The 26,219-nt window shown below is 32.1% G+C and overlaps 1 protein-coding gene across 2 annotated transcripts in view; it reads right to left on the minus strand.

Moving 5' to 3' along the window:
* The window catches only part of eIF3c (eukaryotic translation initiation factor 3 subunit c), a 202,031-nt gene that overhangs the window by 72,170 nt on the left and 103,642 nt on the right, over positions 1 to 26,219 (minus strand). For both annotated transcript variants that reach the window (XM_090400058.1, XM_090400059.1), the window contains exons 10-11: positions 25,837 to 26,099; positions 16,528 to 16,702 (exon numbers count right to left, since the gene is read on the minus strand). In XM_090400058.1, coding sequence (XP_090256184.1) covers positions 16,528 to 16,702; positions 25,837 to 26,099 — 438 coding nt within the window. The remainder of the gene's footprint in view (positions 1 to 16,527; positions 16,703 to 25,836; positions 26,100 to 26,219) is intronic.

A 26,219-nucleotide genomic window follows, 5' to 3' on the forward strand; every position in this document is an offset into this window, starting at 1 on the left:
CTGAACTGTTCTACCAAATGTTAATGATTGTACATGTTTCTTGCTACAGAAACATGTACAATCATTAACATTTCTCCAAATATATACCCTATCCTCAAAAGGTGTATCAGTGGATAGTTCTTCAAAAAAGATGCACCTACCTAACAGTTTTCCCCTACGTAGGTCTTCAGCTATTTCAGATTTCCACTTTACTATGAGAAAAAGTGGAATCACCATTAAGTAAATACTATCCTAATCCAATTACAAATGAATTAAGTAACTTTATAATGGACTTTTTTTTTTTTTTTTTTTTTTTTTACAAAGCAAGACATGACAATCTAGTTAACTAAGTTGTTACTGTGCATAATAATTATATTTATCTAAATACTTCACATTTTATTAATTTGGTTCATGCCCAGTATTGGCAAGAAACAGACTGTACTTTTCTTTCTGTTTATGTTTCAAGTGGGCACATGACAAATTGTAATATATCCTTTACATTGAAACTTAAACTATATTTAAGGAAAAAGAATCTGTTGGTGTCAAGTAGGGAAATTCTACATTTGGATGATATATTTACATTATTGAAGGCATAGTGAATAATATGTCACCTAATCACAATGATATATGAACTACTTATATATGATTGGCACATTGAAAGAGGAGAAAATTTTAAATAGGAATTAATATAAATAAATGTCTAACAATTTACAGATATGATGCTATGGGCGATGTAAGAAATTCAGATAATCTTATTAGCTCAGGCCTGTGCATTTGTGATGTGTGGGCTCAATAAAAAAGAGTTGGGAGGGGAGAGAACAGATCTGTTGCAAAAAATGACTAACAAAACAATAAATAACATCTGTATGCAATTGTCAGCTTAGTTGACTACAAGGAGGAGCAAATCCACCGAATTATAATGTATGATAATATGATTTATCTGGGCTTGCCATGAATTACATGTGTGTTTTATTGACAACCTTACAGAACAAATCAATCTGCAAACATAATTCTGTTATGTTTGTCATACAAATAAAAAAAAATAATCAAATTAACCTGCTAATGTTTTTTATTTGTTCCCCAAAGGGAGTAATATATGAGCCATTTCAGCCCTTCTTCTTCAAGTGTCATCCCCCCAGGGAGGTTGGCAACCATGTCAGGGAACCTTTTTCTTTCTTTTGCTGCTCTGGAACATTTATGGTAATTCAAGCCAGTCCAGTCCTTAATGTCTTTAAACCACATTCTCCTGGGTCTACCTCTCCCTCTTTTCCATCCAGTTTCCCTTCTAATATTAATTTCTGAATGCCTTCTTGTCTAGTTAGATGTCCAAAATGTTTAAGTTTTTGTTCTTTAATTGTTTTCATTAATGTTCTTTTCATTTTTGCTTTCTTAAAAACACCTTTGTTTTTCATTTTCTCTGTCCATGGTATTTTCAACATTCTTCTGATGGTCCACATTTTGAAAGCTTCTAATTTCTTCTCTGCTTCTTTATTTAGAGTCCATGTTTCACTGTTGTAGAGAAGGCTTAACCAGATATAGCATTTTATTAATATTTTTCTTGTGTCTATATTAATGTCTCTGCATGTTAGAACAGTTTTCATATCAATAAAGGCTTTTCTTGCTATCTCTATTCTTCTTTTTATTTCTTTAAGGGAATTTCCTCTATCTGTAAGCATTTGTCCCAAATATATAAAAGACCGAACTGTTTAATTTTCTTTTTGTTAACTGTTATGTTTAGTTTCTTATTTATTGGTTCTTTTGATATAATCATGCACTTTGCTTTCTTTAGGTTAATAATTAATCCTATGTCTAAGCTTGTTATAAATTTCTGTGACTAAGTTTTGAAGGTCATCTTCAGATTCAGCTATAAGGACTGTGTCATCTGCATACCTGAAGTTCCTACCTCTGACTTTTACTCTTCAGTTCTGAAATATTTTTAAAAACTTGCTCACTATATGTATTGTACAGTAAGGGTGATAAAACATATCCTTGTCTTACTCCTTTTTTGATTTCAAAGTTGTCAGTATATGCATTTTTATATCTTATTGAGGCCATTTGATTCCAGCATATATTTGTAATTAGATCTTTTCCTTTTAACCCGTTATTCTGTATGATATGTATTCATTTCTTGTGATCTATTGCTTTGATGTGCTCTTGTGATCAAATGCTTTGATGTAATCAATAAAACAAAGATATATGCTTTGTTGGTTTTCCAGGCTTCTTTCACATAATGTTTTCAAATTGAAAATTCCTTCTCTTGTACGTTTGTCTTTTTGAAAACTTGATTGAGTGTCTTCTATTTCAACTGACAAAGTGCCTTTTATTCTTAATATTCAAAAGTTCTTGGAATTTTGGGCATAGTGACAAAGATGGATTTCCTTAGATCATTGGGGATGTATCATGTATCATAGATGTTATTAAAAATAACCTTTAGGTCATTAAGTGTGTTTTCATTTACTTTCTTTAACAATTCAATAGGGATCTGATAAAGGGTGTTTTATCTGTTTTCATTTGATTTAGAGAGTATTTTATTTCTACATATGTAATTGGTTCACCATCGATAATTTGTATATCTGGTATGTCTGTACGATCAGAGTCAAATAGTTATTTTCCATATTCTTTCCATCTTTTTATGATATCTTGTGTTTCTAGTAGCATTTTTCCATTTTGATCTTTTATACAAGGATTATGGTTGAAATTTTTCTTTTTATTTGTCAGAGCTTGGATTGACTTATGCATTTCTTTACTATTGTGTTTCTTGTCCAATTCCTCTATTTCTTTATATTTTTCATTTAGCCACTTGTCTTCAGCCTTTCTGCATTCATTTTTTATAAGTTTACTGAGTATTCTATACTGTTGCGTACTTTTCTTTTTTCGTCTTTCATTCATAAGTTCTAGTATTGATTCAGTCATCCAAGGTTTTTTCTTATTGTATTTAATTTTTGGAATAACCTCATTAGCTGTCTTATATACTGCACTTCTAAAATTTGGCCACCTGTTTTCAATTTCCTCTGTGTTACAAAGTATATCGTCTTCTGTTTTATATCCTACATGATCTAATTTTTTTCCTAATTTCTGAGTTAACATCATTATGTTGTCAGGTATATTCAGAGCTGTCAAGTCTTTCAGTGTGATTGTTTTTAGAAATGTTTTTTTAGTATAATTTTTAAAGTAGACACAACGGGGTTATGGTCTGAACCTAGGTGTGTTTTTATGTTGGTTATATTATTTTTGCATCTATTATTTATCATTATGAAATCTATTTGGTTTCTTATAGAGTTATCTGGATGTTGAAAGAAAGTATTCATTATGTGTAAGTTGTTTTGAATGCAGAATTGTATGAATCTCTCACCTCTTTCATTTCTTTCGCCTAATCCAAATTTTCCAACAACTGGATTTTCTTCCCCTTCTCCAACCTTTGCATTCAAGTCACCCATCACTACGAGTATCTCATCTGATTTTACATATTCTATCGATTTTTGTAAATCGTTATAAAAATCTTCTATTTCTTCATCATTGTGAGTCATCATAGGGGCATAAACCTGGATAATTATAATGTTAAAAGGCTTTGTGGCTAATTTAATAAGTATTATTCTTTCATTTATAGGCCACAGCCCCATTACACATTTAAAGATGTCTTTCTTAATCATGAACCCACTCCATATTCATGCTTCTCTCTGCCAGAATACACAAATGTAAAGCCATCTTTTTCTAGTTTTCCTGTATTAGGCCATCTTGTTTCACTAATTCCTAATCACATCAACTTTAAGTCCTTTCATTTCCTAATGTATAAAGAAAGTTTATTTAAAGAAAGTGTGGAGGCCTTACTTCAACGTCCTAACTTGAATTGTAATGACTGTATGTATCAAAAATTTGGGAAAGTTTAATCAGGACAACACATTAATTATTATTATTATTTATTTATTTAAATTTCCTATATTAGTCTAATGTTATTTAAGATTATTACATGAATTTCTGAATTAATATCTTTAATTTAATCATGACTCTGATAAAAAATGTTTACTCTTTTAATACTTAGCGATATGACATCACGCAGCTCATTCTATTTGTGAATGGTCAATTGTTCATATTCCACCTTGTTTTTTAAAACTATTCCTATGTAGCCACTGAAGATGGTCTGTAATATTCAGACTGAAATATTTGGCAAATTAAATAATATTCTTGTGTAAACGTGTATATATTTTATAATCCTAATGTCACAAGTATCTTTAAAGAATCAAATTTTATTCCTTCACGGGGAAAACTTCACCCAAAAAAACTGGTAAATTAGGTAAACTATCAGTAACTCAAGGTAAGTTGTGAGCGACGATCATCTTTCTGAAAAATGCCACGAGACAACAACAACAAGATAATTCCTAATTTCGCTAAGATTAAAGAAACCATTAAATCTCCTGGAGCTCATAATATTTACAGGAACACCAGTTCGTTAATCCATAATCAACTCAGAGCAGCTAAACATGATCTGGCTATTAACATTCATCAAGTTTCTGATCTACGTACCTATATCTCCACAAACTTAGAACCACATCTTTCAAACATAGTTCTGAATGTGGCTAAATGTTCTATACAACGTTCCTATAAAAAACAGAATCAACATCTAAACCGCAAATATGATGTTCTGGTTTCTAAACAAATCAAGCCGTTCCAAGTTCCAGATAATTGGATCGTCAACGTATCCGGTCGCCTTTAACTAATAGTGAAATACTCATCCTCTCAAAAGGACATGAATTCTCTATAGTCCTCTCTAGTTAACATCGAATGGAACCTGATTCTTCATTTCCCTTTTACTTCGAGATCGCTCAACATACCAAGAACTCAATCACGATCCAACCAACAGACAACTGAAGAAATTAAACTCCCTGCTAGAAGAGGTCATAAATTTGGATATAGACACGACAGAAAGGCAAAAAACTAATTTTGCTAGGTTTTATGGTCTACCTAAAATACATAAGACAGATATTCCTCTTCTCCCTATAGTGGATTGTATTGATTCTTCTACTTATCGCATAGCCAAATATCTAGCTAAATTATTGAAATCACACATAGGCAACTCGCGCACTTTTTTGAAAAACTCTTCGGATTTCTTAAATAAATTGAAAAATATCGCATTACAACCTACAGATCTTATGGTTAACTTTGATATAGAATCTTTATATACAAATGTATCTCAAAGAGACTTTACAATTACTTGCTGACATCTTCCCACAAGACATTATAAAGTTATTTGATTTTGTAATGCACTCTGGATATTTCTTATGTCAAAACAAATTTTACAACCAAGTGGAAGGAACACCCATGGGAAGTCCACTCTCTCCTGCTCTAGCCAACTTTTATATGGAACATCTAGAAGAAGTCCTGTTCTCATCTATATTCCCTCAACCATCCTTTTGGGTTAGATATATAGACGACATCTTTGCTGTATGGTCTCATAACAGAGACTCCTTACCATCCTTTTTAAGCAGCATCAATTCCTTACATCCTCGTATAAAGTTTACCATGGAGATTGAAAAAGACAACAAGTTATAATTTTTAGACGTCCTCCTCATCTGTTCACCTTCAGGTATTCTTACAACAACAGTTTACAGAAAACCAACTTTCACAGGTCGTCATATTCTCAAAGAATCTGCCATCATCCTTGTCAAAAAAACAGGAATCATAAAATGTTTAATACGACGAGCCAAAACTAATTGTTCAACTTCTCATTTATTACAGAAAGAACTTTCGACTATCAAACATCACATGAAACTAAATGGCTTCTCCGAAAAGAGTACACAACATCTTTTCGATTCTTACAATCCAACACAAAACAGCAAAGATTCAATACGTTGAGTTCCAATTCCTTACATTTCCGGGATTTCAGAACCAACTTCAAGAATTCTGAAGAAATATGATTTAACAGACACTTATACACCTATTAACAAATTATCCACCCATTTTCCTTCTTCTAAAGAAAGATAAATGCTCAACTATGTTTCTACCTGGTGTGTGTGTGTGTGTGTGTGTGTGTGTGTGTGTGTGTGTGTGTGTGTGTGTGTGTGTGTGTGTGTGTGTGTCAAGTTCCGTGTAACTGTAATCTTTCCTACTTTGGACAAACTGGACGCTCTACAGAAAAAAGAATTCAAGAGCATCAATCATCCATTCAACACAACAAACCCGAGAAATCTGGATTAGCTCAGCACGGAATAGAAACAAGCCACAACATTCTTTGGTCCAAGACACTCCTCCTACACAGATGTCGCTATAAATTTGAACGTTCATTTAAAGAAAGTGTGGAGGCTTTACTTCAACATCCTAACTTGAATGGTAATGACTGTATATCTGTATCAAAAATTTGGGAAAGTTTAATCAGGATAACACATTAATTATTATTATTTTTTATTTTAATTTTCTATATTAGTCTAATGTTATTTAAGATTATTACAAAATTTCTGAATTAATATATTTAATTTAATCATGACTCTGATAAAAATTTTTTAATCTTTTAATACTTAGCGATATGACATCACATGGCTCATTCTATTTGTGAATGATCAATTGTTCGTATTCCACCTTGTTTTTTAAAACTATTTCTATGTAGCCAATGTATATAAGATTTTGAAACACCTAAATGCAGATACCAAAGAAAACATAAAATTAAACACTGAATTGAAATTAGAAGAATTTCTAAATTACTACACAGAACTGTGGACAGACAAATATTTTAAAATAGACAACTGGCAAACAATTAACGAAAATGAAAAGGAAATAACTGAAGAAGAATTAGAAATCAGCCTGAAAGAAACAAGAAACGGAAAATCACCTGGAGAAGATAAGCTAGGTTCAGAACTATATAAATACGCAGGAACAAGATTCAAAGAAAGACTCTTATTATTTTTAAATAAAATTTACTCAACATGGTATCCCCCCAATAGAATGGAAAAAAAAAAGCAATTGTGATTCCTATCTTTAAGAAAGGTAATAGAGATGACCCTAAAAACTATAGAGGTATCAGTATACTAAATTCCTGTTACAAAATATATAGCAGAATCTTAAATAACAAACTAATGAAATATTCCGAAAACTTTATTCTAGAGGTACAGAATGGATTTAGAAAAGGACGATCATGTATAGACCCAGCCTTTTGCCTAAAATTAATAATAGAGAAAAGAAGAGAATATAATTTAGAAACACATACTGCATTTATTGACTTTGAAAAAGCATTTGACAAAGTTAAAAGAAACATATTATTTAACATATTAAAAGAAAGACAAATACCAAATAATATCCTAAAAGCTATCACAAGTATATATGAAAATAATCAAATACAAATAAGATTAAATCATGAGCTATCATATACAAGAGAGATAAACCAAGGGGCCCGACAGGGATGTCCCCTCTCAGCAACTCTTTTTAATATCTACTTAAATGAAATAATAATAAAATGGAGTAAAAATTTAACTTTAACTAAATAGCAGGAGACTTAAATGCAAGAATTGGAAACACGAAAATTAATAATAATATAGGAATACATGGAGAACACACTCTAAACAGAAATGGTAAAAAATTGATTGACTTTGTAGTTTATAATAACCTAAAAATAATGAATTCCCTCTATAAACATAAAGACATACATAAATATACTTGAGCAGCAAGAGGATGGAAATCAATATTAATTACTTCATATTAAATGAAAAGACATCAAAATTTTCACTAGATGTTAGAGTTCACAGAGGATATGAAATAAGCAGTGACCACTTCCTTGTTAAAATAAAATTAAGATTACCACCTAAATGGCTACAAGTAACAAGAACAGAAAGAAAAATTGAAACATTTGTTTATAAAACTAGACTATTGAATGACACAAATGTACAATGGCTATATGAACAAAGAATTAACCAATATCTAGATAAAATAAAACAAAATGAAGAAATAGAAATAGAATGGCTTAATATAAAAACAATGCTAAATGCAGCAGCAAATGAAAGCTTAGGAAAGACCAAAAAATTCAATAAAAGGAAAAAACTGAAGATCTGGGATGATACAATCAAAGAAATAATCAAAAAGAAAAAAGAAGCCTATCACAAATGGTTAAGCAGTAAAAGATTAGAAGATGAAATAGAATATAAAAGAATAAGAGCCATAGGTAAAAGAGAAGTCAGAAAAAGACATAGAGAATCATGGAATAAATTTGTTTCTAATTTAGAACATTTATATAAAATAAGGAGTTTGTTTTAGATGATTTAGTTAAATTTAACTAAATTATTTAACTACCTAGGATGTATGATCACATATGAAAATGAAAAAGATATAAACATAAAAATTGCAAAATATTTAAAAATAACAGGTGTAATTAACTCTATATTTAAACCTGGTTTGTTTTTGAACCAAACCTAGTTCAAAAACAAACCAGGCTAAACATATACAATACATTAGCCCTACCAGTCTTAATGTATGGAAGCGAAATCTGGACAATAAAACAAAAAGACAAACAAAGATTAACAACAGCAGAAATGAAGTTTATGAGAAAAACTGCAAAGTATACCCTATTTGATCACAAAAGAAACGAAGATATTATGAAAGAATTAAACCAAGAACCAGTAATAGAAAAAATTAAAAAATATAAACATAAATGGATGGAACACATTCAAAGAATGAAAACAGAAAGATTACCAAAACAAGCCTTAAAGTACAAGCCATTAGGAAAAAGAAAACCAAGACGTCCTCTTAAATGATTCAACGATGAATTCTACAGCCAGAACAGGCCATGCTAGGCTTAAATCCTTGACATGTATGATGATGTAGCCACTGAAGATGGTCTGTAATATTCAGACTGAATATTTGGCAAATTAAATAATATTCTTGTGTAAACGTGTATATATTTTATTTCCTGTATAAGGTTGTCAAAATTCCCTAGTTTATATAATGTTCTCACATTCCAAGTTCCAATTTTCAAGACTCTGTTTCTTGTTTTCAAACGAGGAATATCAGATGCTGACCTTCCTTTAAGATTTAACTTGGACATCATCATGGAGTGCATTTGCAGCACTCGTTTTACTCACAGTTTCAGTGTCTTCTTCCCTGTAACTATTTACAGCTTGGGACGTTGCAGAGGTTCCAAATTTCAAAGCATAGCTTGTAAAATATTTCAGTTTCTCCATGGTCAACTATAGGATAGAGCAGTGATTTTCAATCTTTTGCATAATACGGCACACCTAGACTAATTATTAAATATTCTGTGGCACACTAAAAATATGTTTAAATTTTTTTGATGATCTGGCAAAAAATAGGCATAATTTTGATTGATTTACACATATAAGAAGAGGGAAGACCAGACACTAATAAATAAATGCACAAATTACAACATTATTTCTTTCAATTAATTTGTTTTCATAAATCTCGCAGTACACCTGAAGACCTCTCACGACACACCAATGTGCCACAGCACATAGGTTGAAAATCGCTGGGATAGAGGATAGTAACGTGGTGAGGCCCCGATCTCTTCCATTTCAGCCCTAACTAACTTTTTTTGTTGAAGATCAATGGCCAGTCAATATCTATCCTTAGCTGTCTCTGATAGCTAGACCAAGACTATCAGAACCAAAAGGCACCTGAAAAGGAGAGTATGACACAGACAACTACAGCTACCTCATACCCTAATACTATATATTGCTGTCTGAAATAGTACAAGTTCCATGGCCAATTTTCTTGAGTTGTGGAGTTAAAATCCAAGTTTACAGGGGGGGGGGGACTTTACTTGTGCCGAAGATCAAATAACTCAAGAAATAGCTGAAAAAAAGTCTAGCTCCTCTAGTTAATGACTAGAATTAAGATTAGAATCCAGTGGCCTTGTGCTATGGGAGCAAATGCCATTTCCACAGGTCTATACAGTGATGCATACTCTGTCATGTGTATTTCTCTCTCTCTCTTTAAGACAGTATTCTTTTATTCAGTAACAGTTATGATTAGTATACTCAATTTTCCATAGTAATATAAACTGATGAACTTATTTATTTATATATAGGCAGTGTAAACTCCCATATTATGGATAGAAAACACCATAATTATATAGTTATAAAGCAATATGGACAAAGTGGATCAGGAGATCATATGCTTAATACACTATGGAAAGTTGGATGCACTTTAAAAAGACTACAATTCAAAAGTGACAGACTATTTTGGGATTCAATTTATATTTTGCAGAACACTTCTAATAAGTATGGTTGTAAAACACTTCCAAAACATCTGGGAGTGTTCTGCAAAGTTTTCAAGGATCTCTATTGATTTTTCCACAGAGATATTCATAAATAACAAAACAACATCTAAACTAGCTAATATCTGATGGGGAAATTTGAATGTCCAATATGAGGCTAGAGGTTAGAGAGATCTTTAGGAGAAAAGATGCATTAGAGAGCTTCTGCCACCAGGAACTAGATGGGAGGGGGGAAAGAATCTATGTTTTATGAACTTTAGACATGCCATATAATCTAAGAGTGATCAGATGTATGGATTTCAGTTGCTTTTTAAGATCTTCTGCAAATCCAAAAGTACCAGAGATCATATCATTATTTTTTATATGTGATGACCAAGTAGGATCATGGTCCATTTCTGAATACCTGGAAAAGTCCAACAACAGGAAGGTGATTTTGGTCATAGTCTGCGTTACTTAAAATGACTGCTGAATTCCCTTTATCTGCTTGAAGTATTTCATCACTGTTCCATAAACTTCTTGAAGTGTCGTCTTTCTCTAAAGCCATAATATTATTTTTTGGTAAGTGACTGTTTAATAATGATGTCCCCTTCTGGAATAGACAACATGGCTAGAGAGTAATGGCATAATTAAAATCTTTGTTTAGAACTGAAGCATCTATATTAGTCAGATTATAGTTTGAAAAATTTATTAGAAGTTAAAAAGGTTCTGTTTTTGTGAACTATTGTACAAAACGCTGGGATTTTTTTTTTTTTTTTTAACAGACTATATTTAACAATTCCTTTATCAATTCTTCACGACCTCTTCAAATGCATATATCTATAGCTTTCCATATATTTACTATACTCCATATTTTACGTAACAATGATGAAATCATTATATTTAAAGCAGACAAATGAAATCCAACAGTCATTTTATATAGTGCAGAATATGAAACCAAAATTGCATCCCTGTTATCAGACTCTTCTACATATTCAGAAATAGATCATGATTCCACTTGGTGTTGTTAAATATAAATACATCTGCCTTGAAGAACACAAAAATAAATTACATCTGTGATTATCTGTATGGCCAGATGGAACTGGCAAACCATGCTCCGGATACTCCTCCACACAGGATGAGATGGAGGACATCTTTATTACACAGATGTTGTTATAGGTCTGAGAGACTATTTTTAGAATCAGCATCAGCTATGAAGCACTCTCTCGTAACTTCAACAAATATGGCTGCATTAATTTACCAAAGATCTGGGAATGACCTGATATCAAAGACACGATAGCCTGACTTTTGTAAATTAACTTTGGCTATCCAACCAATAGAGGGCACCATGCAATAACATTTATCGATTAAAATTTAAATTGTTTTCCCCAATTACATAGTTTAGTGCTGTGTGCCTATCACAGTTATAATTGTGCTTTGATGATGCTGGTTAGAAAACCAGTGAAATATTAGTGAGTGTGATAAATATTTTTTCCTCCCTTGATGTTGTCTATACTGTAAAACATTATGAAACATAATAATATGATCTCTAGTACTTTTGAATTTACAGAGGATCTAAAAAAATGAAATTCAGCCACCTGATCATCCCAGATTACATAGCGTGCCTGAAGTTCATAAGACAGACCCCCCCCTCCCATCCAAAGCTTTCCAACATATCTTTCCTCTGAACACCTATCTCACCTCCTCAAGCCTCATATCAGACATACAAACTCCTACTTGAAAAAAAGCCAATGCACTTCATAGATAAACTTGCAAACATACAAATATTCCCATCAGCTATATTAGCTGGTTTAGATGGAGTTTCATTATTTACCAATGTCTGTGAAAGAATCAATAGAGATCCTTGAAAACCTATTTCCTCCAGATGTCTCATCATTGCCCCAAATCTTCATTCTTTACACTTGGTAAGAAAAATTGTATGGCAATGGGCTCACCTTTATTGCCTGATCACCAACTTATACATGGAAAAGTAGCTATAGTACAGGTAACCTTAAAATCTGTAATGGAGATTGAGATGTGCTGCTTCACACCACCATCATCCATTACAGAAGATAGGCATATGAAGCTATTAACACTAAATGTATTTCTGTTGGAGATATGCTGATGACATCTTTATCGTTTGGAAACATACCCACAAAGACCTTGAAGATTTTATATATTTTCTGAATAATCAATATACAAAAATCAAATTTGCATTAGAAGAAGAAAAGGGTGGAAATATTACTATTCCTACCTAGACATCCTTATAAAAAAAAAGGAATGAAGAGATATGTTACCTTAAATACGCTCTCTTCCTTAATGGATGATTAACTAAATTTAGACATAGTCACCACCTTACATTGCTTCCAACAGGCAAGAATTCTGAAATGCAATTACAGAATTCTTGCCTGTTGGAAAGAATTCTGAAATGCAATTACTTTACCTTACAAATGTGACATGCAAAATCACAGAATTCCATGTATCATATTTTTTGCCTTATAAGATGTGCTTTTTTTATACTAAAATTTATCTAAAAATTAGGATGTGTCTTATAAGCCAAATGCATCTTATAAACCGGTATACCTTATACACCGATGTATTTTTTATGTATGCGCAGTTACAGTGCATCATTGCTTGTCGGTAATGTGTGATCAGTTTCAATAGCTGCACTGTCATTAAAGGTCATACAGTTAAAATGATAATCAATACATTATTATATTAATTGTTTTTATAGCCCATGAATTCTATGAAGCACAGACACAGCTATACAATAGCATTTAAGTGTAGTGTGATTGAGTACACAAGAAAAAGAATGGCAGTCAGGCAGCACAGCAACACTTTGAGCCTCTGCCTACAGAAAAAAATGGTACAAACTTTGAGGAAACAAGAGTAGTAATTAATAGAAGCAAATTCTAAAATCTCAGCCGAAAACTGAAAAAATAGCCAGAAATTGAAAATAAATTAAACATTTGGATAATGGATCATAGAAGATCAGCTTGCTGCATATTTATAAAAATGACTATTGAATGGATGGAAGCAAAATCTGGACAATAAAACAAAAAGACAAACAAAGATTAACAACAGCAGAAATGAAGTTTACGAGAAAAACTGCAAAGTATACCCTATTTGATCACAAAAGAAACTATGAAAGAATTAAACCAAGAACCAGTAATAGAAAAAATTAAAAAATAAATGGATGGAACACGTTCAAAGAATGAAAACAGAAAGATTACCAAGACAAGCCATTAGGAAAAAGAAAACCAGGACGTCCTCTTAAACGATGACTTCTAAGGCAGGAAAAGGCCATGCTGGGCCTAAGTCCTTGATATGCATGATGATGACTATTGCATGAGTAAAATTATTAGCAACAGAAAGAAATATCTTTGAGTTTACAAAGATATTTCTTTCAGGGTCGGCATCATGGTGATTTAAATTTATGAAGATAAAAATGATCTATGCTTGCGTGCATTAGTATATGTTAGATTTTTTAATGATTTGGTGATTTTATTTTAAGAATAATTGTTTTTTTTTTTGTATCTAATAAATGGATAATACATATATTAAAATTTAAAATAAAAAAAATTAATATTCACATGAAAAATTTGATGCATAATTCATGCATCTTATACTGAGAAAAATATTTTTCCCCCCAAAAAAAATTCGATATGAAAAGTGCGATGTGTCTAATAAATGGTGCATCTTATAAGGCAAAAAATATGGTAATTATGACATTAAAGTGGATTCTATCCCAATGTACAAGATATCTAGATTCTTGCATCCACTGAAGCCTCCCAATCCACCCATAAAAAAAAAACTTTGAGTATATAATTCACTGCTCTTGCCAGACAGGATATTCAAGAGAGAACCATATGTCAGAACATGTAAAAGATTCTGAAAAGAAAAGGATTAGCGTTTGACACAACCAACACAAGCCATTAAATATTATGGTAAAAAACAAAAATGCCGTACATTAAGCTAACTGTTATATAAAAAAATTTAAGGAAACTTCATAAATGCTTCATACCCAACACACACGCAGTGTAACAAAAACCAAGGCAATCGTACAACAAATTTGGTCAGTATTTAGCAAAAATCTGACATCCATGGATTTGGGATATGACTTATATTATGCCATAGAACGTGACAGCAATATCAACTCTTGTTCTGTCTCACACACACACATTGTTCAATTCAATGGTGTTTCACTGTTAAATGTACTAGACTATTGAAGTTTGCAAAGTTTTTATGTGTAATTACTCTTTCTAGGTTGTTTTTTTTTAATCAATTAATACAAGACTTTGCTCCTGATGATGTAAGTCCAACAAGTTAAACTAGTTGAGTTTTTAATTGTTATTTTAATAAAACAAGTTCTTTCTCATTTTTAAATAATCGGTCTTTATAATGGCAGTCCATTGAACAGTTATTAAGTCATGAAATATCAGGCTTCAGCATTTTAATTCTCTTTCTCCACCTACAAAATGTTAGTACAGACATGACTGCTTCATAACTTTCCAGTAAAGTTGACTTTCTTTTAGTTTTATTACAAAATAAAATTACTTACAGGCCTTTGTTTTAAAACCAATATTATCATGGAATTCTGTCACAGATTTTACTATTGAAATCTACAAATCCATTATTGTTAGTTATAATAAAGAACTGATTGAGCTCTGCTAAATTTTTTTTTTTTTTTAATAACAACTGCATGAAGCCTAAAAAGAGAAGATAATCTTTTAAGCAGTACCAATATTATTTTGAATGTTAGCAGCTTTATACATTTTCCTAAAGATCAACTGCATTCTCTTGAACATTCTAGAGCAGGGATCGCCAAACTTCTTTGACCGTCGACCCCTTCAAGAGTTTCTTAACTTTTTATCGACCCCCTCTATTTTACTATTACGTAATTATAATAAGACGAGCAAAAAAAAAAAGATGCTTATGTGAGGTTTTAGATTGTTTATTTTATAGTTACGGTGTTTGTTGTATGTATAATATAGTATATATTATTATATTGGCTTAACGTCAAAGGGATACGTTTTTGTTTTTGATGTCCTTCTTAACATTACATATTTGATAGATGGGATAAATAATATATAAAATATAAAATTTAATTTAGATAACAAAATATCAATAATACAATCTTCCTTATATGTATGAAAATAAGACTTTTATTAACTTAGTATACAATTTATTGACGTTGTCAATGTGAAGGGTGTGCTTCGTTGCCGGGCGGGAACCACCGACATCCGTTTATTGGTAAACACGTAATTTTGGCCTAGTTGATTGGCCCCCGTAACTATTTTCATGCCCTTGCTCCATCTTACAGGTTCTATTCATGTCACTGTTCCCACGATTCACTCTTAACTGCGTTGTCATTCAGGATGGAGGTAATCCAAGTTAACCGAATTAAATATTACCTGTACAATGATGTCTTATATTTTTCTATCGACCCCTGTCCTAGAGTGTATAAAGTTCCTTTTACCTGTAGTCTGGCCTACTTTGGACAGACTGATAGATCAGTTAACACATCTACCTTGAAGAACACAAAAAAATCCACAATCATCTGTATGGCAAGTTGGGATTAGCAGACCATGTTCTGGATTCTTCACATAGAATCAGATGGAGGAAAACATCTTTGTTACATAGAAGTTGTTATAGGTCTGAGATTTTATTTTTAGAATTAGCATCAGCTATGAAGCACTCTCCTGACCTCAATGTATGGTTGCATTAATTTACTGAAGATCTGAGAGACAATCATTTTAAGACCTGATAGCCTGACTTCTCAAAATTAACTTTATGGTTATCTTAGCCATATAAGGACATTAGTTCTATTGTCAGTTATAATTTAAATTGTTTTTCTCAATTACGTACTTAGTACTATGTCCTATCATTATATAACTGTGCTCTGATGATGCTTTATAGAAAACCAGCAAAATATTAATAAGTTTAATAAATACCCCCCCCCTCTCTCTCTCTTAGTGTTATATTGTTAAACATTATTATAAATCAATGACACCTAAGCCTTTCTATATGTATGCATTAATAATAATAATAATAGAAAGTAACTTGATATTATTAGCATTTAAGAATATATGAGCATAGCTAATCTAATGTATCATTGCTTTATCAGAATGGAACAGGAAAGGTAAACAAAACAGGAGTATTGTTTTGTTTTTGTAATACAGTAAGGGATATCTAAGCATAATAAAAAAACTCTCTTTAAGTAAACAAAAACAAAGACAGTATTTATGTAAGGAGAGGAACTGAAATGCATCAACACAGCACAATATATATTTCTTATTTCAAATTTAAACTGAATTTGTCAACTACTATCTAATAAATTATGTTTACATTAATAACTACACCTGTAACATTTTTGTGAATTCCTCATCCATCCTTTCAATTACTGTTAGAGCACAACCTCTTACACGATATGGTGGTGCTACAAGAGCTTCCGATTCCTCTGCAATTAGCTCTCCAACTACAATATTTGGATTACTTATAAGGGAATCCAGAAGTTTATTGATAAAATCCAGACATCTATATATAAAAATGAAAAGGAAATAAAATTTTTCACATTTCATGGTTATACAAAGACAATGTAGAAAATTGATATTTTTATATACAGCGCTTTATATATAATTAAATGTTAGACCATCCATAAACTGCTGTAAGTGCATAAGCGCACATACACAGCAGTTTATAGATGGTTTAATATTTAATAATATGACTTCTAGTAGGAACTAGTATCTGAATAAAATACATATAATATACATAATATACTTCAAAGTCAGCAGATGCCTTAGGATTTGACAATAACTGCAGCAACTATAGTGGTACTAGAGATTATTCCCATCGAGTAAAAATCTCACAATGCAATTTTCTTATGTTTGGTTTGTATGATATCATAAATATTATTATATATAAAATTATAACTGGGTTTGGAATTTAAATCTTATTCACATAAAACAGTTTGTGTTCAATTTTGTTTGCATCATCATCATCATCATCAAATTCCTGCAATGTACCCTCAAGGGGTGTACAGGATATGATAGTACTACATGAAAAAATTACATCATCATTAATTTCCTATCTACAATTTTCCTCCAAATCAGTCTGTTACTTGTCAAGACTCCAATATTATCAGATCTTATATTTCTATCGTCTAAAGCACTTTGTACAGTATCAATCCACCTATATCTTGGTCTTCCTCTAGGTCGTTTTGCTGCCAACCTGGCAGAGAACACTTGTTTTGCTAATCTTTCCTCGCCCATTCTGTTTAAGTGACCATACCACCTGAGATTAGCTCTGCTAACACATTCCTGGATGCTGACAATGTCAAGTTCTTTCCTAATATCCTCGTTTTTAATATGATATTGCCATTGATGCCATCTGTTCACGCCTATAATCTTTCTCAGGACTCTCATATCTGTGGTCTCTAGTCTTTGGTCAAGTGTTTTACTTCTGACCCAGCTCTCAGATCCATAAGTTAAAACTGGTTTGAACACTGTCTTGTACACAGCTAATTTAGTGTTCCGACTAATTTCTCTCTTATTCCATATGAATTTATTCAATTAAATTCCCACCATACCAGCTTTGCTTATTCTGTTGTCTATTTCTATATTTAATTTACCATCTTCAGTAAAAATCGTGCCTAAATAGCCGAAATGTTTTACTTGTTCCACAGGTTCTCCATTCACAACACAGTTGACATTTTCAATGATTCTGCCTATTTTCATTGTCTTTGTCTTTTTATTGCTGACCTTCATACCATATCTATTACAACAGCTATTCAATTTAGTCAGAGAATCTTGCAGACTTGTAGCGGATTTATTTAGAAGTATAACATCATCCGCATAAAGCAAAGAGCCGACATTAACATCTCCAATTTTGATATCATGTTTAATACCACTTTCTTTCATAATGTGATCCATATAGATAACGAATAACAGAGGGGATAATGTACATCCTTGTCTCACACCACATTTAACATTAAACCATCTTCCTGTACTTCCTTCAATTCTAACTGCTGACTTACAACTCAAATAAAGACTAAGTATTGCTTGATATAATGTCCCATTGACACCATATAACCGCAGCGTATTGAATAGCTTCTCTCTTGGCACCTTGTCATATGCCTTTTCCAGATCGACAAAACTTAAATACAGATCTTTGTTATATTCCCATGCTTTCTCCACTATTTGTCGTAAAGTGAAGATCTGATCCTGACAGCCTCTATTTGGCCTGAATCCAGCTTGTTCTTCCACAATTCTTCTCAACCGTTTCTCAAGTATACTTGCATAGATCTTGCCAGGAACACTCAGTAGGGAAATACCTCTGTAATTCTCACACGCAGTTTTATTTCCCTTTTTATATATGGGTACTATGAGAGCTCTACTCCAGTCATCGGGAATTCGTCCCTCTGTCCAGGCTTTCAGAACTATGCAGTGCAGCCACTGTAAGACTCTTATATCACCATACTTCAGCATTTTGGTCGAATATCATCTACTCCTGCTGCCTTTCCACATTTCAAGCCTTTGATGGCTTTTTCTACTTCTAGTATGGATATGTATTTCTGACTGCATGCCTGGTCAGTGTTTTTTACCACTGTGCTGTCATCACTGCTTTTTTCATTTAGCAGTTTTTCAAAGTAATTACTCCATACTTCAAGAATATCTTTTTCTCCCATTTTCATGTCACCTTTATCATCTCTAATTCCTTTTACAGCACTCTTTCCTCCATTCTTAAGCTTCTTCCACAACCTCCAGAATATTTTGCCACCTTCTTGATATTTATTTTCTATATTCTTGCCAAAGTCCTCCCATGACTTTTGTTTAGCTAGTTTTACACAGTGTTTAGCATTCTTGCATTTGTCTCTATATTCTCTAAGAGCACAAGCTGACTTATTTGACAGGAACTTTTGGTATGCTTTCTTCTTTTCCTTCACTGCCTCTTTAACTTCCTGTGTCAACCAGGGAGTTCTGATTTTTTTATCCTTACAGATAACCTCACCACATGCCTCTCTGGCAGAATCAATCAATGTTTTCTTCAGAGTTTGCCACTGAATCTCCAAGGTTTGATTCCTGTTCTCAAACTCTTTCATTTTTTCTTCAATAGTCTTTGTGTATTTTAGTCTACAGTTCACATCTGAGAGCTGCTCAACTTTTATTCGCTTTAAAACTTTCTTACATGTTATTCTTTTCAATATGAAATTCAATTTTATCCTGCTCAAGACTAAATAGTGATCACTTCCAATTTCAAATCCTCTGTACACTCTGGTGTCCTGCACCAGGGAGAAAACATCACTATCAACAATAACATAGTCAATGAGGCTTTTCTTATTCCTAGCCTCTTCTCTCCATGTGAATTTGTGCACATTTTTATGTTGGAACATGGTGTTAGTAATATCCAGTTCATGTCCTGAGCAGAAATCCAACAGATATTTGCCATTATTATTAGCTTTGCTCTTTTCTCCAAATTTTCCCAAAATATTTTTGTATGTCTCACAATCATTTCCTACTCTGCTATTTAGATCCCCAACAAGGACCAACTTTTCATTTTTCATTGTGTCAGTTGCTTTTTCTAAAGCCTCAAAAAATTCCTCAACTTCTACCTTAGTAGAACCTTCTGTGGGACCATAGGCACAAATAAGTCTCATTGTCCAGTTCCCCATTCTCATATTTGCCCACATTACTCTACTTGAGACTGACTGCCATTCAAGAAGATTAGCCTCGTATTTTGTGTTGAATACTATGGCTACTCCTTCTTTTCCTTGATTGTCATTGCCTGAATATAACATTTTGTATTTATTGCTCAGAAAGATCTCACCAGTTTTGGTCTTTTTTGTTTCAGTCACCCCTATTATGTCGATCTGGTACTTATCTAATTCCTCAGCTAGCTCCATTTCTTTGCCATTCAGGCTTCTTACGTTGATAGTACCGATCTTTAACTCTGGTGATGTTGAGTTGGGGTTTGTTTTCAGATTTGTTCCAGTAGCTGACTTTTCGCTGTTCGCCCTGGTTCCCTGGCGAAAACAACGGGGGCCTTGTTTAACCGGGCAACGCCCCAGCCGGCATGAAATTTTGTCATGTTGTACCATCATTCTATATTTTGGTTAACCAATAAGAATACAATTTGGTCGGCTAAATCCCAAATTGCCAGCCCATCCTCGTCCGTTCAGTATCCAAGTAGATACCCCACAGGGTGCACCACGAGAAGGTGAGGATTGGACATTAGGTCAGAAGCCCTGGTCGGTTCTCCGCATTCCTTTAAAGGCTATGTGAAGGTCTCCTCTCAGTTATACAGCTTTGACCCTTAAGCACCTGTTACTGAACTTGCCATGCGAACAGATAAAGACAACATAAAAATTAAAAAGACAAAGGACACATATTGGTCATACAATCCTTAGGAACTATACAGAAATATTGAAATTATATATAAAAATGTTTTATGATAGTAATTTTCCATGTCAAGCACTGTTATAACAGTGTACTGATGGCAGCATTTATCACATGAGTTTCATTTTCAATAGTAGTGGCAAACATGAGCAATGATTATAAATTATCAAACAGGTTGAAACTGGTTTCCTGGTCTGGATAGTGACCCTTCCTATAATGCATGCTTCAGAAAGGAAGTGTACTTTGCATTATGGAATATAAGCAACTGATGTGAAGTTGTCAGCCTCTATATATTTCATGTACAAACTATGTACTTTGTTTACTTACACTTCGATAAAGGATTAAACAAGAATATAATTTCTTGGCAAGTTTAATTTAATTTCTAACCAAGTGGGAAAACTTACCACAATTACCTCTTCTAATCCAGAGTATTTTAATAATAATGTGCTAAACTCTTTTACTTCTTGTATATGGGAAATATAAGAATTCTGTATTAATTCAATCTTATTATTTCCCACTGATAAAATCTTAATAAAAGTTAAAACTGGTCTGGGTAGTGACCCTTTTCATAATGTATAACAAAATACACTTCTGAACAGAAGTGTGCTTTGCATTATGGGATACTAACAGAATTGATGTGTAGTTAACCTCCATACAGAAGTAGTCCGGTCACAAAGATACTTTGTGAGCAAACTTGACTGCTTATAAACTTGGTTAAAGGAAGCATACTGATGAGATAATAGAATAAAAAAGGCAAGTAGAAATTTTGCTGTGAACTCTAAGAAAAGACAGTGACATAATACTGAAAGTAATTTTTTTTCTTTTTTGTCACCCCCCCCCCCCCATATGAATAAATAGCTTTCAAATAAATGGATGGCTAAATTGACTACTGATGTAAAGTTCTTAAGAGCACAACTATTAACTGCACTGCATAAAGTATGGGAGCATTCTGAATAACAGGTAATTTATAAAATTGTGCTTATATTAATATTTTATTGAATCAGTCCTCACTTAAGAATTGCAAACAATACATTTATGTGTTTTCAATAAAGATTTAACATGTTATATGATAAAATATCAATGCCTTCCAGCCACTTTGTGCAATCTGATTTGTTAGTGCTATGGGATTTATATGTTGAAAGGCATGTTACTTTCATATGCATGGCAACAGCTAACCATTACAGACACTGCTAAATCATTTTAATATTAGAATTCTAAAGTGAAATTATTCCATGAATCAGTCACTTTTGAAGCATAGTCTTTTAAGAGTAACAGTTTTCTAATTAATGTTTAAATGGAGTATTTGTGAACAGAGAATTAACATGAAAACTTGTTAATAGGCTGGGAAATTAGTTTCAATTTTTTGGTTAATGATTTGAAATGAATGGAATTTTTAATGTATTTTGTATATGTTGTATTAAATATTTAGATGAAGTATATGTAGGACTGGCTATTAATCAACTATGTGCTGAAGACATGTTGATTTTGTGTATTTTTGGAAGGCCAAATTTTTACTTTTATTAAAAAAAAAAAAATTAAACTTGGAAACCCCCCCCCCCTCTTGGGAAATTGTAGGATTTCTCTCAATAACTTAATATGTAGTATGGTCTCTTTAGAAGAATTAAGATGAATGTTAATATTGTTATATTAACATTCATCTTTGTTATATTCTAAAATATTACTCATTATTACTTCAGCATTTCCCTTATCAACTGATGAATAACGAAACCTATATAGCAGGCAAACTAACAGAATTATTGGATACTCCAAAATGGTAACAATTTTTTCTATTAAAGGGAAATCTTAAAAGTTAAAAGAAAAAAAAAATATCCTAAATACCAATTACAAATTGCCTACAGATCAATATTAAAATTAGCTTCTCTTATTTGCATTAGATGAAGAAAAAATGTTACCCTAAAAAAGACTAGCTTCACAGAACACTCATAACAAAATAAGGATAGATGTGAATAAACTTCCAATCATCTGGAAGACTGTAATACTGAATTCAAATAAAAAACCTGTCCACTGACTATGCATGGGGAGCATAATCAAATATGAATCTAGTCAGAGTTGAATGTTTGCTTGATATTCTATATTTATCCAAATTATTTTGTTTACTTTATCTTTATGCTTGAAAATGCTTAATTTTCAAGCATAAATTACTGTCAGGCAAAATACTGGAATAAAGTATTAATTTTTTTTAACGTTGTTAGTAAAAAACACACCGAAGTTCTTTATTAACAAGAGGTAAGATTCAGATTCTGAGAGAATTAATAGGAATGTATAAATATAAAAAAAAGGCAGTGATTAAGAATTTTAAAAATATTTATACAACATTTAGATGGCATTTTAGAACTTTTAGCTGAATGCTAAATTAACACTTGATGGAATTAGAAAAATTCTATGGAATTTAATGTAATTCAAGTAATTACTTAAGGTTCTTTGTGAGAAAAAGATTTTTTCCCCTCTTCTTAATGCTAAAAATCAAAAATGAATTATTTTTGATTTAATACTCATTTAAATCAGTAATACCGCAGATATACAATGATTATGACCCTGAGGAAGTACAAGTATTTCTTGATGGTGCATTAATTCAAAATCATGACGAGACATCCTACTGATTTTGAAGCAATGCACCATTAAGCATATAAAATCTAATTATCGTAACCAAACAAAATAAAACAATTTTATTACTGAGGTACAGGACTATTTCTGGAAAAAAAAAAAAAAAAAAATATATATATATATATATATATATATTTTTTTTTTAAAGAATAAATTTTAAATGATTTTAAACGGAGATAAAATATTAAATTTTAATGATAATGATACAACTAGTTTCAGCCTTTTACAGGTATCCACTAAAGGTAGAACACAGTAATAAAAAATTGAAGTTACAAAAAACTGAGAATTACAGGCAAAAAATGCAATACATAATTGACACAAAAACATTCTATAATATCAACATTTTTGTGTCAATTATGTATTGCATTTTTTGCCTGTAATTCTCAGTTTTTTGTAACTTCAATTTTTTATTAGTGTTCTACCTTTAGTGGATACCTGAAGAAGGCTGAAACTAGTTGTATCATTATCATTAAAATTTAATATTTTATCTCGGTTTAAAGTCATTTAAAATTTATTCTTTAAAATGTATTCTGCTTCTTTTTATTAAGTTGGAAAGTCCATGTTTTTTACCTTGTTATTTTTATGTCTTATGTTATTTCTTACTCATCTGAAGAAGTCGGAACACCGATGAAACTAGTCGTGATTTATTAAGGGTTTTTGTTATACTTTCTCGGGTTCTAGTCAGTTAAATTTTACTTTTATAAATATATGTATATATATATATTAGGGGGGATGCCTCCCCCCCCCCCCCCGAGTTCTGGACTGGTAGACTGGTTTTCCTTGAATTCTGATGATGACTCGACACTCAGGGTAGCCCCTGAGTTTCAAAACGTTACAAAAAAAGGCTTATCATTTTATATTATAGGATATATATATATATATATATATATACATACATACACACACACACATAAAAAGATAAGCCGAAATTTGAAATGTTTTTTTATTTTTGTCTTACCAGCCTGGAACTCGGGGGTGGGGTGGAGTGGAGCAAGCTGATTTGCTAAGTGCCCCACACTGATAATTCAGGCCACAGCAAGACAAATCATTCAATCGGACATTATATTCTCTGGATTTCCTATAGTTAACAAATACAAGTTGTTTATTTTTCAGAACAAATCTCTTTTCCACTCTTGAGTCTCTCCCCCCCCTCTTCTTCAAACCAAACTCACTATAAATGAACATATGGCTACAGATTCCAGGAAAATATTCCACTCTACATATTAGTTTACTATACCACTCATACCACAACCATGAATTATTGGGTATTTTTGTCTATTCATGTATTATTTTCCTTTTTAAATGCGCAAATCATACACACCACAATTCACAAACAGCAAGCATGAGACAATCACTTTGTACCTGACTAATTAACCATAAGGATCTCTGTACATTAAGATATGTCTTATAGCTAACACTTATTGTAGCTGTAATGCAGAGCACATCTCATTTGGGACACTAAGTAGGTTCTGCTTCGGAAATAATACTCCATGAATAATTAAATGTGGTGTTATGATTAGAATTATTCCCACATCAGATGTTGCATAAAGGAAAATTACTCTGAGTGTTTTTGGAAAGATGTTTCCAATGTCTTCTGAATGAAGTTTTAACTGATTTTGGAAATATTTCAGTGCTTTGAAGCTTTTCTGTATACGGAAGATGGCATTTTCTTACTTTATGTTCACCAATAGAGAATTTGATAAAAAATTATGGTATGGTACATCCTATACCATGTGCTGATTTCTTGACTTGGTTGAAACATGGAAATCCATGATGATTATGGAAGAGAGAGATTTACAGTAGGAATTCTTAAATTCAATGTTAGGACTATCCACCTATCACAGAACAAAGCTCCCTTTTTGGATGTCAACATACATCCAAGGATTTTGTTGCTTTTGTCCCAAATGGATGGTATGGCCAGAATAATGTGGGGACAAAGGCAATAAAACCCTTATTGGATGTTTATTTTAAGAATGAAGAAATGGGAAAGAAAGATGAATATCTGGAGGAAGAATGAAATGAACCAGCAATACTACTGCAAGTCTTTTCCACAATAACTAAATGCCTCAAGTGGAGGGATCAAACATGATGAAAAGATATCCATAGGTCTTCTGTGAAACATACGTGAAGCAGAACCCATACCAACAAATTATAACTGTGTTATTAATTGGATACGACTTTGAGGTGGTAAAGATGGGCCAAAGCAGGAGTTGTTTAAGTCATAGCTGAAGCAATTAAAACTATGAAGCCAGTGCACTATGTTGGTAGAAAATGAGAATTTTGGAATTATGTTATTCCAAAAGGGTAGGGGAATTTGTGCTATGTAACTAATGACCTGTTTACCCTGCGTTGGTGGGGTAAACAGGTCATTAGTTACATAGCACAAATTCTCCTACCCTTTTGGAATAACATAATTAAGACATTACACATAATATAATATTATGAGAAGTGAATTTAGTAAGGAATACTATTTAAAAATGTGCTTATATTCATTACTTTGTATTTCAGAGGCAACTGAAATAATTCTTCTAATTAAAAAGCCTTTATTTATTTATTATTTTTTTTTTGGTACGAACTAGTTATTTCATAATATAAGATTTTATTAATTTACTTTATTAATTTGTTATTAAATATATAAACAAAAAAACTAACCTCTGCCACAAATCTGGTTTCATACATGTTGCGATGTTGGGATTATAATCATAAATGGCTGAAATAATGGCAAAAGTAATTTTGACATCCATTGCAGGTCCTAAATTATTTGCTAGACTTATGTTTTGCAATTCAATCAACAACTCTATTTGTTCACTTCGGTCAGTACCTTTTTTACCTCTTGCTGCAACAATTTCATTCAGTTTTTTCTGTACCAACTGATGGTTGATTTCAGCATCCTTAGCAAACATTTTTGGTTTCTCCTGAGGGAGGAAAAATATTATTAACACATATAATTACAATGCTAGCATTTCATCTCCATCATTCATTTTTCTTAGTTCTGTCTACAATAAAATGATTATAAAGAAAGTTAGGGGGTCCTA

The sequence above is a fragment of the Typopeltis vanoorti genome, chromosome 11 (assembly GCF_054136105.1).
Source record: "Typopeltis vanoorti isolate ZY-2024b chromosome 11, IOZ_Tvanoo_1.0, whole genome shotgun sequence".
In the NCBI taxonomy this organism is placed as follows: Eukaryota; Metazoa; Arthropoda; class Arachnida; order Uropygi; family Thelyphonidae; genus Typopeltis; species Typopeltis vanoorti.